The 11,171-nt window shown below is 43.6% G+C and overlaps 4 protein-coding genes across 4 annotated transcripts; all 4 read right to left on the minus strand.

Moving 5' to 3' along the window:
* Positions 1-84: 84 nt before the first annotated feature.
* On the minus strand, positions 85-962 carry SERLADRAFT_431918 (uncharacterized protein; the record flags this gene model as incomplete). Its single annotated transcript, XM_007312205.1, has 2 exons — positions 85-107; positions 170-962. 2 exons carry the CDS (start codon positions 960-962, stop codon positions 85-87), a joined length of 816 nt encoding a protein of 271 aa, XP_007312267.1.
* Positions 963-3,518: 2,556 nt separating this feature from the next.
* Positions 3,519-5,497, minus strand: SERLADRAFT_431919 (uncharacterized protein; the record flags this gene model as incomplete). The annotated part of the gene is made up of 4 exons (XM_007312206.1): positions 3,519-3,660; positions 3,712-3,883; positions 3,938-4,029; positions 4,950-5,497. 4 exons carry the CDS (start codon positions 5,495-5,497, stop codon positions 3,519-3,521), a joined length of 954 nt encoding a protein of 317 aa, XP_007312268.1.
* Positions 5,498-6,860: 1,363 nt separating this feature from the next.
* Positions 6,861-9,038, minus strand: SERLADRAFT_404579 (uncharacterized protein; the record flags this gene model as incomplete). Its single annotated transcript, XM_007312207.1, has 10 exons — positions 6,861-6,954; positions 6,993-7,078; positions 7,134-7,157; positions 7,219-7,441; positions 7,616-7,660; positions 7,739-7,865; positions 8,368-8,554; positions 8,605-8,803; positions 8,855-8,949; positions 9,030-9,038. The coding sequence occupies 10 exons, from the start codon at positions 9,036-9,038 to the stop codon at positions 6,861-6,863; spliced, it is 1,089 nt and encodes a 362-aa protein (XP_007312269.1).
* A 1,508-nt stretch (positions 9,039-10,546) lies between these two features.
* On the minus strand, positions 10,547-10,768 carry SERLADRAFT_345264 (uncharacterized protein; the record flags this gene model as incomplete). Its single annotated transcript, XM_007312208.1, has 1 exon — positions 10,547-10,768. A coding segment is annotated over one exon (222 nt), but the record flags the coding sequence as incomplete, so codon positions are not given.
* Positions 10,769-11,171: the final 403 nt, after the last annotated feature.

Genomic DNA, 11,171 nt, shown 5'->3' on the forward strand with positions numbered 1-11,171 from the left:
TAGTGTGAGCCGATCGTCGGCTTTGCGATTTCTAATTGGCGCGCTGGCGCTTTGATTATTTTGTTGGGCAGCTGCGCCCCGTTTCTACAGTCTCGGGACATGTGTCCCTCTTGGCCGCAGTTGTAACAGTTGCCCTTGAATCTGCGCATTTGTCCCCCTTGGACCGCACCGATATCCATAGGAGCACCCTGTCCTGGCTGCAGCCCGAACGGCTTGAACCCGTGAGAGTGATTATGATGTTGGTTTGATGACCCAGGGCGCCTCTGGGGTGTGGTGGTTTGTTTGGTGGACCCGCCACCTTGGTGCATAGCGTAGAGCTCCATGGCCCTACCGACTCGTCGGACTTCCTCGGCTGCCAGAGCCAGGTCGTCACTTCTTGTATCCTGCAGGTAGATCTGCTCTGCAATGCGAGGGTTCACATTGCGTTCCAACAGTTCTACTGCGTGTTCGTTACCTAACCCTCCTTGGATGGAGAGGGCCAGGAACCGGGTGACATAATCATCCGTCCTCATGTTTCCTTGTTTGAAGTAACGGATTTGCTGACGCGCCCAGTCTCGCTCAGCTTGCGGTTTGAAATATTTTTCGATCTCTTTCTTGAGATCGTCCCAGGTAGGCCACACACCCGCGGTGTAGCATTCCTGGAGTCTTACTTGGGTGTATCGACCCGCCACAGGTCCTTTTAGGCGAGATAGCACCGCAGTGGCTACCTCAAAATCGTCGGCGAAAGCGTCCCAGTTCGCCTTGACCCAAATCTGGAGTTTGATCCACCATTTGGCAAATCGCGCTCGGTCTCCTTCGAAGGCGCCAGGGTCAGCGACGACTTCGACTTTCTTGTTAAACTTTTTCTCTACCGAGGGGGTTGCTACAGGGGGGTTGGCCTGTATCTCGGCGAGCTGCGAGGTTAATTCCGCTATCTGCACACGCATTGCGTGCAGTAGCGCATTCATATCTTGCGACGACATGTCGACTTGTTCTCTTTGGGTAACGTAAAAATAGGTAACTGGGGGTCCCCGCTTGCTATCTGCGGATCAACCTCTTCCCAGCTGAGTATTGGATCTCAATCTCCGACTACCCACACTATAGTATTTGAAAAAGTATATAAAAATGTAAAAGTAATAAACCCTGGTCCGAACGGTTGTCAGGGGGTGGTCTGCTTGTTAAGCTGTCAACCCTTCTCCAGACTGGCGGAGGCAAGTGCCCGGCCTGGTCAGAGGTATTCGAAAGTGAAAGTTTGTATTTTAAATCTAATCAACAGTGGTTCCACACCGACTGCTGAGCTAAGGTACTCCCCTTAATGCTGGGGGCCGCGTATCAAAGGTTTTGGGTTCTTCTCCCAAAGCACTACAAGGCCGTCGCTAGGAGCGCACCTATCTGCTATGTGGGATATTCCTAACCGCTAACCAATCTCCTTCACCCTGGAGTCCGGGTGCCCAAATGATGGGACTTCTGCACACACGTGCGAGAGAGTAGAAAGAGCGAGTCCTAATGTAACAACCAAGAGTTAGTTACTCTGGCGCACACAGGAACACACTATAAAGGTAGTGGAAGATGGGGAGTGGGTACCCCTTGGGCTGCAGTGAGTTAGTTGGTATACAACAGGAGGACTCGCTGAGGAGTCTCCTGGATCTATTGGGGTATATATACTACTACAGGTTTGTTTGTACATGTGTACTATACAGTTGATGAAGGCAGTGGCTGATGATGTCATAGGGCCTAGCCCGTATGGCCAGCTCCACTGCGTGAGAGAGTTAAGTCTAAAAGTAAAAGAAAGGCAACGCGGCGCGAGAAAGGGAAATGCCGCGTGGCACTTAAAGTATAAAGTTAAAGCGGAGAATAAAAGGAAAGGAGATGTCTGGAAATTGTGTTATCGTAACAACGAGTGAGATCATTAGAAGATGAGAATACATGCTCACAACCCTTGCCTTGACTGTGTCCTGTGCCTTCAATGTACAGTGAATGCCAATCCAGCTGGCATTTGCGATTGTGAGTGTGGCCATGGAAAACACCAACCATCATTCGAAGGTTGTGATCCCGAGCTCTCAGTCCAAGGGAACTGTTTTGCAGAGTGGTAGAAAATGCACAACCTATATCATACGCACATCCACCATTTTTGCTGTACACAGATAATAATTTATGTATAATTGCCAGTGGATATTTTGCTCTAATAAATGTGTCACTATCCGACTCATATACAAAATGGGCACTCACAATTCACCGCTTGCAATTATATCTCAAACAGAAAGTATAATCCTGTGACAACATGTTGCAATGAATATGCCGGTCTCGTCAAATATACTGAACATTTTTTTCTTCTGTTCAGGACCGGCATTCCTCCATCAATTGATGCAAATGAATGATTCTGACTCGGGTTGTTTTTGTTCTATCCCAGCATCAACCCAGTTATCTGCTCCTTCACTCCCTTGCTTTGTTGTGTTACCTTTTACCTCATTCTGGAAAAGATTGACGCTTGACTCGTCAATCCAATAATCTGTTGGAGGTTTCCTTGTATCAGTGTAATCTGCTTTACCGTATACAGTAGACTTGAACCGCTTTAAGCTGCTGTTCCCATCCATAGTTGCAAGCCACTCAAAATTGAGTGCAGGTTCATCCCACAGCTTATAAAAGCATGCAGGACACGAGTGCAGCATGCGCCAGTTTGGTGTATCATGTTTAAAGGCCACTTGAAGGAGTTTGTCGACATGATGTAGTATTTCCAAATAAACGTCAAAGGCGGCAAAAAACTGCATTTCAAGATAAGGATAATAAGGAATCTATGATAAATGATTAAGCTCCGAGGATGTCTATCAGCTGTTATAACTTACATTATGTAGATGGCACATAGCTTTACATTGAGCCTGAATGGTGAACCGGGGACAAGCCCTGTGTGTTTGTTGATAGGCAGCAAGTGTGCAAATTGAGATAGCAACATTAGGATACAATGGGGAACAACCTAAATATCCATAATAGATTAGTGCCTCATTGGGATACTTGTGATAGGATTGTGGGGTTAAACAAGTATGTCAACGGACAAAAATGTCAACCATTTCAATACCCTCAAGTGAAGGGCAGGTTGTGTGGTCGGGAACATGCATATTGCTATCATCAATATGGGGAATTCCATCACCGCTGTGTTACGCACAAAGTGCTTAACAAAGTCTGAGGGTTCTTCGAGGTTTGTAAAGAGACTTATCCAAAGACAAGTTCGAGAACATAGTTCTGAGTGGAGTTCTTCCAACTAGAGTTGGTCTTCTTCTGAGTAGAAGTCTGATCTTAGGAGTCTAGCTTTGTAAGCGTAAACTGCGTAGAATTGTATTAGAGAATACTACTGCTGTTACATGGTATTTATAATGGAAAGGAATCAGTGATAGGAGTTAGGTCCTATCTAGGGCAAGTCCGTCCGTTGAGGACTAAGTACTATAATAGGTACTGCGAATGCAAGAGGAATGGAAGTGTATGTGAAGGAAATGAGTCATTGGTCTGATGGTATAACCGATGAGTAAAAAAGAAATGAGTAGTCCTTAAATGTCCAATAGAGATTGTAACATGCTGTCCATGTGCCTGTATGTTAGATAGGCCTGCACAAGATAATCCATCTGAAGATCCCATTGAGAATTTTGCACTTCCGTACAATCACGATGAGTGCACGGGTCCATGTATGCACTAATATTTATGAGTAATGAACGTAAAACAAATTTATAAAATTTTACATACTATCCTGTTGTATCCGCCATTTCATGTGCCAAATCCTCCAAATATTCCTCGTCATTTTCATCATAGTGCGCACTCAAATCTCTAGCAGGTTCTGACAGATTGGAATCAATGTCGGCCATGGCATGATCAGACAACATATTCTCTATCATTAGACCATCATCCTTCAAAAGATCTTTATGTATATTCCTGAGATACAATAAATATGATAATATAGAGAACAGCTCACCTCTGATTTGATGCAACCTTTTTTCATTAGCCTCTTTGACACGGTGCGCCTGTTTTCCAGCCTTCTGAACCTTGGAGGTACGCCCAAAACACCTATGGGTATGGGTGATAATAGACTTTGATAAACCACTGTGTTCCGTTGAAGTACTAGGCATTAGTAAAGTGATAGAATAAAACTTGAAAGGAAAAGCTTATCTTCCAATAAAAATTGAGGAGAGACAATTGTGAGATGACAACAATGATGGGGAGGCGACAACAATGATGGGGAGGCGACAACAATGACAGTGGGTAGGGAGGTGATGACAGCAACAATGGGGAGACGACAATGATAATGATGGTGGGGAGAAGACGACAACGAGAAACAAGGAAACAGCGTGGGAAGAGCTGGTCCTGAAAGTCGTCGTATATATTGTGTATGCGGAGGCCCTCAGAATCGATAAGCAAAACCCAAATAACTCTGCCAACGGCTAGTTCTGGATCTCGGGCAGGATTTAATGCTGGTGTCTGGAGCTCTCCATCTCCATACGAGAGCCTTGTAATAATCGGCCCAGTCAGTAACCATCCATTATTAGAAGGCTGACTAACTGGGAGGACCAGGTGTGTATAACAGTCAAATGAGTGTAATAGTCACTGAACGTCACACAAATGGAAATGGAAAGATGAGAGATGTCTCGAGCGCACCAGGGATCACAGTTTTAGGTCTGCTATTCCTAACAACACTGGGCTCCCTGGGATGAGTCAGAGAGCCCTTAGATACATGAACCGGTGTCGGAGTCTAAGGAAATCTAAATAAACTAATGAGCAACAGTAGTTCTACGAGCAATAAAAGAGTGTTAAAATTATGGTAAATAAACAAAAAAGGAAATGTGACGGTAACAAGTAACAAAGTAACACGTATCCGTTACAATAAGAGTACAGTACAGTAAAATATGCAGGCTCAAATGAGGTAATGAAAGGCGATGATGCTGTAGAAAACTAGTAAAGAACAGAACACAGGAAGTAAGAGAACATACGCAGGAACCAAGATATTCAAAAGGCCAATATCTCTTTGGGGGAGGTGTGTGGCGGTGGAAGGATCTGAATGGGAGTGCTTGATGATAACAATTCCACCACGCCATTTGCAATGGTCATGGTAAAAATGCAGGTGGGTGTCGAGCAGGTCATTTACGATTTTGTTCTTGATGGTAGATATGGTTGATTGCTTGTGAAACAACATAGTGAACTTATTGTTGAGGTAAATGATGGGAGTTGTAAAAGAAGGTACTCTGTCGAGAGTTATGGAGTGGATATGGGTGCTTGGCTCACGCTCAAAAGACAGAATGGGTAGGATGTCATCATTGTATTCAGGTATTGGAGTAGATGCTTCTTCATCTAGTGTGTCATGGATGTCCCAGTAAGTTTTATGTAGTTCTTCTCGTGCAGCAAGGATGGTGGGTGGAAAGAACAAGTGGTAATTGAGTTGAGTGATATGAGTGCAGGAGCATTCGTGATGCAACAAAGAAGGCACATTGATAATCACAGGGCAAGCACCATCTGTTGGGAAACAAGCGGCTTTGTACATGTGTGAGTAGCACTGGTAAGGGAGATGCCAGCGTTGTCAGTGTGAGCAAGACAAGATACAATAGACCTACATGCATGTGAGAATGTATAGTATGAGAAACATGAGTTGTGGCATCTGAGTCACTAGGAGGCATTGAGGTCAAAGTTTTGCAGTAAAGAGAGGATGGAGTGTTCTTGAGCAATAGAAGATGGGGAGTTTCCACTGTGAAAATACCACCAGATATTGTGCGTGATGTCCTGAGAAGTGATACATGCATTTTTAACCCAGTTGGATGAAATTGGTCCATTTTTCAGGATAAAGATTTTGCCTGTAAGTAAGGGCCTTTTTTTTTCATGCACAAATAAGAGATTGGCAATGTCATTTGGGATCTGTGGTGAAGTTGAAGAGGCAATCGACCCATATAACTGATAGTAGGAACAATCACACTGAGGGAATCAATCATAAAAACACCCCAAATCATGCACGGTAGATTTCCCTGGCAATGATTCCAAGTAGTGGAGCATGGCAGGATCATCGGGGGAGTAAGGCATGGAGATCCCCTGAATACCTCTTTCAAGACATTCACGTGTCATGTTTTGGATTTGCAATATGACCAGCTTCAGTCAGAAACAGGTAAATAATTGAGGCTTTTGTTGTTGTTGTTGGTCAATGTTGACCCAGAGTTTGCAAAATTGCTGTGTACATGTGGAAGTTCAGTGAGATGTGCAGATGCTGGAGGGTATGATGTTGGAGAGACTCACTCGCAAGCTGACCTTCCACAAAGGGTTCCATTCAAGTAACAGTTGATGCCCTCAATGTAATCCAATGCATGGTATAATCACATGTAGAAGTTGAGCTGCTTCTTGCACTTCCTGGTCGGAGGGGAGTTGATAGCGCATGGAGGTCAAGAGCAAGGAGTGAAATTTCAAGATTTGTAATGATGGTATCCAATGAAGGATATTTGAATAAGAGAGGCCAAGGGATTGGCAACTAACAAAGGACCATTCAAACAGAAGAGTGGCCAATGGGGGTGGCATCAGACAAAGGACCATTTAATATTGAAAAAAAGAGGTGTGGACAACAGATCACCATTGAATTAAGGACTGTTCAATATTGAAGAATGTGCGTTACATGGTCATATATACAATATATATATCAACGTGTATTTGCAACCATATCAGAAGGGAAAGGTGTGTGCAAAAGAATGAAACAGAGGAGGAATGGAAAGCAAAACACTGTCAAATGTTAATGCTGGCTGAACAAGAGTGGATGACAGACAGTTGTTGTAGTTCTAGGAAAACATTCCAACTTTGCCAATGGTTGGCAGTTTTGTCACGTTTGTAGTGTTTGATGTAGACTTCTATGAGGCCTACATCATTTATGCTCACACAGTGAGTGGGATAGGCCTCCATGTCGCATTTTTCAGTGAACGAGTTACGAGCATCGTAGCAGGCTGTGAAGGGGACAGCCTGAAACATCTGTGAGCCAAGAGGTTAAGCAGGTTATAGAAACTCACTGTTTGATGATTTCCTTGTCGGTAAAAAGGAGTTTGATGGTGCCAGGCCATGATGTTAGTATCACCCCAATCATTGGCTTCTGTACCTAGACAAAACACAATTAGAACATGTGAAGTTTCATGCGGACATTGAAAACTAACCTTCCTGAGGTTCTTGTAAGGAACCTATAAGAGCACGAGAAAGAGCAAGTGCAGTTGTGCTAAATGGCTCTATAGTGACATTTACTTGAGGGTGTGGGGCTCCGTTTGGCCCAGGCGCAAAGAACCAGACCTTGCTGATGAGACCAACTACCCATATTGTATAAGGTGTGTTACTTCTAGGGTGGCAAATGTAGTGTGACCAGTCCTTGTTGTGCTTCTTCACTCCCCAAGCGTTGATGGGAGGTAATTGTTTGATGCTGTAAGTGTAGTTTTCTGAGTTGGAGTAATTAACAAAGTTTCTGATGCGCCTGGAATGAAAGTATATAAAGAGTGTGGATAGTATAGATATTGTTTATGCACTGGATTAGTTTCTCATGATACATTGATATCACAGCATGGTACAAAGAGACAGTGACAGGATGTGCGCTGAAAAATTACATTCAGCGGGTGTAGCGCAAAGAAGGTGTTGCCAAACCCCTTACATGGCCTTTGAATGCACATTGTCTTCCTGCTTTTCTCGGTACAATCTGTTGAGCAGCGAGTTCACTTGTTGTACATTGTATCAGTTTCATTTTCAAAGGAGAACAATTAATAAGGTGGCACACCTGTCCGCAGATGTTGTAGCAACATGTTCTGAGCATGCCTGCTGATCTACACATCCACTTGTTTTACTTTTTTTGGCCAGGAGTTCGTCAGGAGCAGGAGAGTTGGTAGGCGCATTGCGTTTAGTTGCTGGGATTGTAGATTGACAAATGATAACTTCCGGTATGCAGACAGGGACATTTGGGAGCAACAAAGGGAAACAGAGTTAATAAGACAGAACTCGTTGCAGGGGATGGATGAATGATGGGTTTGCAGAGACTACTCAGATTTCAAGGGTTCAGATCAGAGCACAGCCTGCATTTCCAGAAAAGAAAGGGGGCACAACATATTTGAAATGTTGATAGGAGACAAGAAAGTTGGACAAAAATAAGTATTGTAGTGTATTTACAAATAAAAAACCTTCATTCAGTATCCAAGGCCAAAGATTGTACAGCAATTGATGAAGTATTGGAGGTGTTGGCTGCCAATTAGTGTTCCTTGGAGTCGGACTTTATGCCGAGCTTGATAACAAATTATTACAAAGTGGTGTATGCAGAAGAAGCAAGTTGCAAGGCATGTTTGAGGTTCAAGTGGGCACGAATAGAACACTTGCCTGTATGAGCTCTATAAACACTAATGTTGAGGGATACACCAACATCTACAAAATCCCCCTTCCAAAATAAAGTGTGTGAGCAGGAAACTACTTTTCCTTGCAAATCTTTGCGGGCAAGGGTGATTTTTTGCAGAACACGCCACTTATCATTTATGAGATCTGCTTTATGGGAAGGATTGTTTGTTGCATGTAGGGCCAATGACACTTTGCAATGAGTGGCCGTTATCTAGAACACCATCAGGAAAGGAGGCATATTCAGTAAGTAGAGTGACACACCTTAGAAAACACTTGGCGTTGCATGTACAAGCTGCACATAGCAGTGATAGGAGGCTCTGTGTAGCCATTCTCACCCAAGCTGATGTGTACTAGTTGACACAACTTGTGTATAGCCAGCAACAAGGATTCCCATTGGTCTTTGAAGGGTCCACTACCCAACATAATATTCTGTGTAGCAGATAGTGCAAAATGCAAAGTGCTGCAAAGTATGACATTAATTAGTGAGAGTGTGCTTAGTATTGTACCATACCCGTCCCAAGAACCAAGCGCTGACAACAAGCTCTTCTCTAGGATACCTTGAATCCGAATGCAGAGAGGGTATAATGTGTTATTGTTGATTTTATTCTGAGGATTTTTATAGAGCAAGAGGTGTGCGTGATTGCAATCTGATGACAAAGGATTTTTGGCCACATATGCCCACTCACAGACTTCATGGTAGGTGATAGGTACCAAAACTGAGTTGTCTGGTTCAGGCTCAATTGCTTTTGCAAGTGTCTCAGTGAGTTGATGAGGCGAGTTTTTTAATAGAACATTGTTGTTGCTATCTGCAAAGATGTGAAGTTGTGAACAGCAGAAAGACAATTGTAAGAAGAGTATACCTTAAATAAGAGACATTGGAGTGCAGTAATGAGAGGATAGATGCGTTGGGAAGAAGTTGAGGAGACAAGGGAGGAAAAGAGAGGGATGGATAGCCATTTGAAATACAGGTTGCAATTTAAAATAAATAAAAAAAGCAAGAGAGGCCAAGAGTGCTGATTAAAGTGTTTCAGGAACAGAGGATTTGTGGTCAGGTGGTTGTCATGCAGGAGCTCCCATAAAAAGTGAGCAGGAGTGGGCTATAGCGCACAACAAAGCAGAGATTTCATCCGTCAAACAATCCACCGCCCATGAATTAGATGCAGACCCATTGCAACGCAGCTCATGTGATGGGCGCCTTGTGGTGTCTTGTGCACCAGAGCTTGTTGAACGTGTATTGGCTTTGTTGTCTGTTGCAGATGCCATGTTATATGGAGGACTCTCTTGCACCAATTATTGTATTGTGAACACACACCTTAGGCATTGTTTATTCAAGATCCTGAGGTGGTTTGTGCGCTATCCCTGCCCATTTCTTGCTATCTTGCAGCAGTTCAAAAGTGTGGTGTCTGGATCTGTTGCTCTCAAGTTTTTTGCAGGAAGTAGTGGGTGGGAGCCGGATGATATGGATCTATACATGTCATTCATGTGGAGGAACAGAATGCTGCACTATCTACAGCATTCAGAAGGTTATGCTGTTGTGGACATGGAGTTGTGGAAAAGGGAAGTGTATGTGGCCGATGTGGAGATTCAAGAGGTAGTGAAGGTCTCAATGGTGATATGGCTATTGATGTTGTGATTGCTACATCCCACATCAGCGTAGCGCCAATCTTTTGCTTTCATTTGACAGCCATTATGAATTTTATCTTAGAAGATGGGTTCTTCAGCACATATCCAAAACTCACTTCTTGTGTGCAAGCACTTATCAACGCCAATCACTATAAGCCGTTTGAGTACACCACCCCTCACATGGCAACTGTACGGGCATATGTGAATTACATAGATCAAGGCTACAATTTACGCATTAGCCCTCAATTCTGGGAGAACAACGATCCGCATGAAATAGCGCACATCTGTTGCAAGGACAATATCTGTCCGCATACTCTGCGCAGTACAGCTGATTGAGGATATTTGTTTTGGCGCTTGCAAGATGGAGATGTTGGCGTGCAGAAAACAAAAAGTAATGAGGAGGTGCAATGTTATGACAGTGCATTAGTATGGTACTTGGGAGGACCAAGCTACACGGGGCATTATCAGATGTTACGCCCTTTTGCTATGTCTTGTGGGAGCTGCTCTCCGTATTGATAAAGGTCTGTGGGGTTGGGAGGTTGTTGTATGCTGCTTTTGTAGCGTTATCCAATTCCTTTAGTCATTGAAACTTGTCTTGGAATTCTTGTGTCATATGTTGATTGATTTTTTTGCCTGTAAAAGATCTTAAGATAGCAATACCAGTGAGAAAAGTGGCACAAGATAGCATGACGTAAACACTTTGCAGAGACCTGCAACCAGCAAGATCAAGTATTACTCTTTTTAGAGAACGACCTTGAACCTTATAATCAGTGTAAGCATAAGCTGGAAGAAGAGGTAGTTGTGTTTAAACAATATTACAACTCTTGAGAGGCATTGAAGAGCCATCCGTACTGGAAAGTTTGGGATTGTAAGTGAATCTCGTAGGAGTGGGCAAAATTGGTACAATGTCAGTAGGCAAACCGGACAATTGTAAGTTAGAGTCCTTAATTTTCCACTTCAGTCACCCCCAAAACATAAGCATTTAGCTTCAACTATCTGTGTAAATGTATAAAGCTAAGAGCTTGTTTTTCCTGGTATCATCCCAAGTGCTCCAGCAAGGATGGGATCATCCCAGAAGCGGAATAATACCACCCTTCTGGGATTTTCCCATGGTATCAGACCATGTACCATAGTGGGATTATCCCTCAGATGGGATAATCCCAATAACCTGTCACATGTCACATGGTATCAGGGGGATTGGTGCT

This window comes from Serpula lacrymans (genome assembly GCF_000218685.1).
Source record: "Serpula lacrymans var. lacrymans S7.9 unplaced genomic scaffold SERLAscaffold_1, whole genome shotgun sequence".
Lineage (NCBI taxonomy): Eukaryota > Fungi > Basidiomycota > Agaricomycetes > Boletales > Serpulaceae > Serpula > Serpula lacrymans.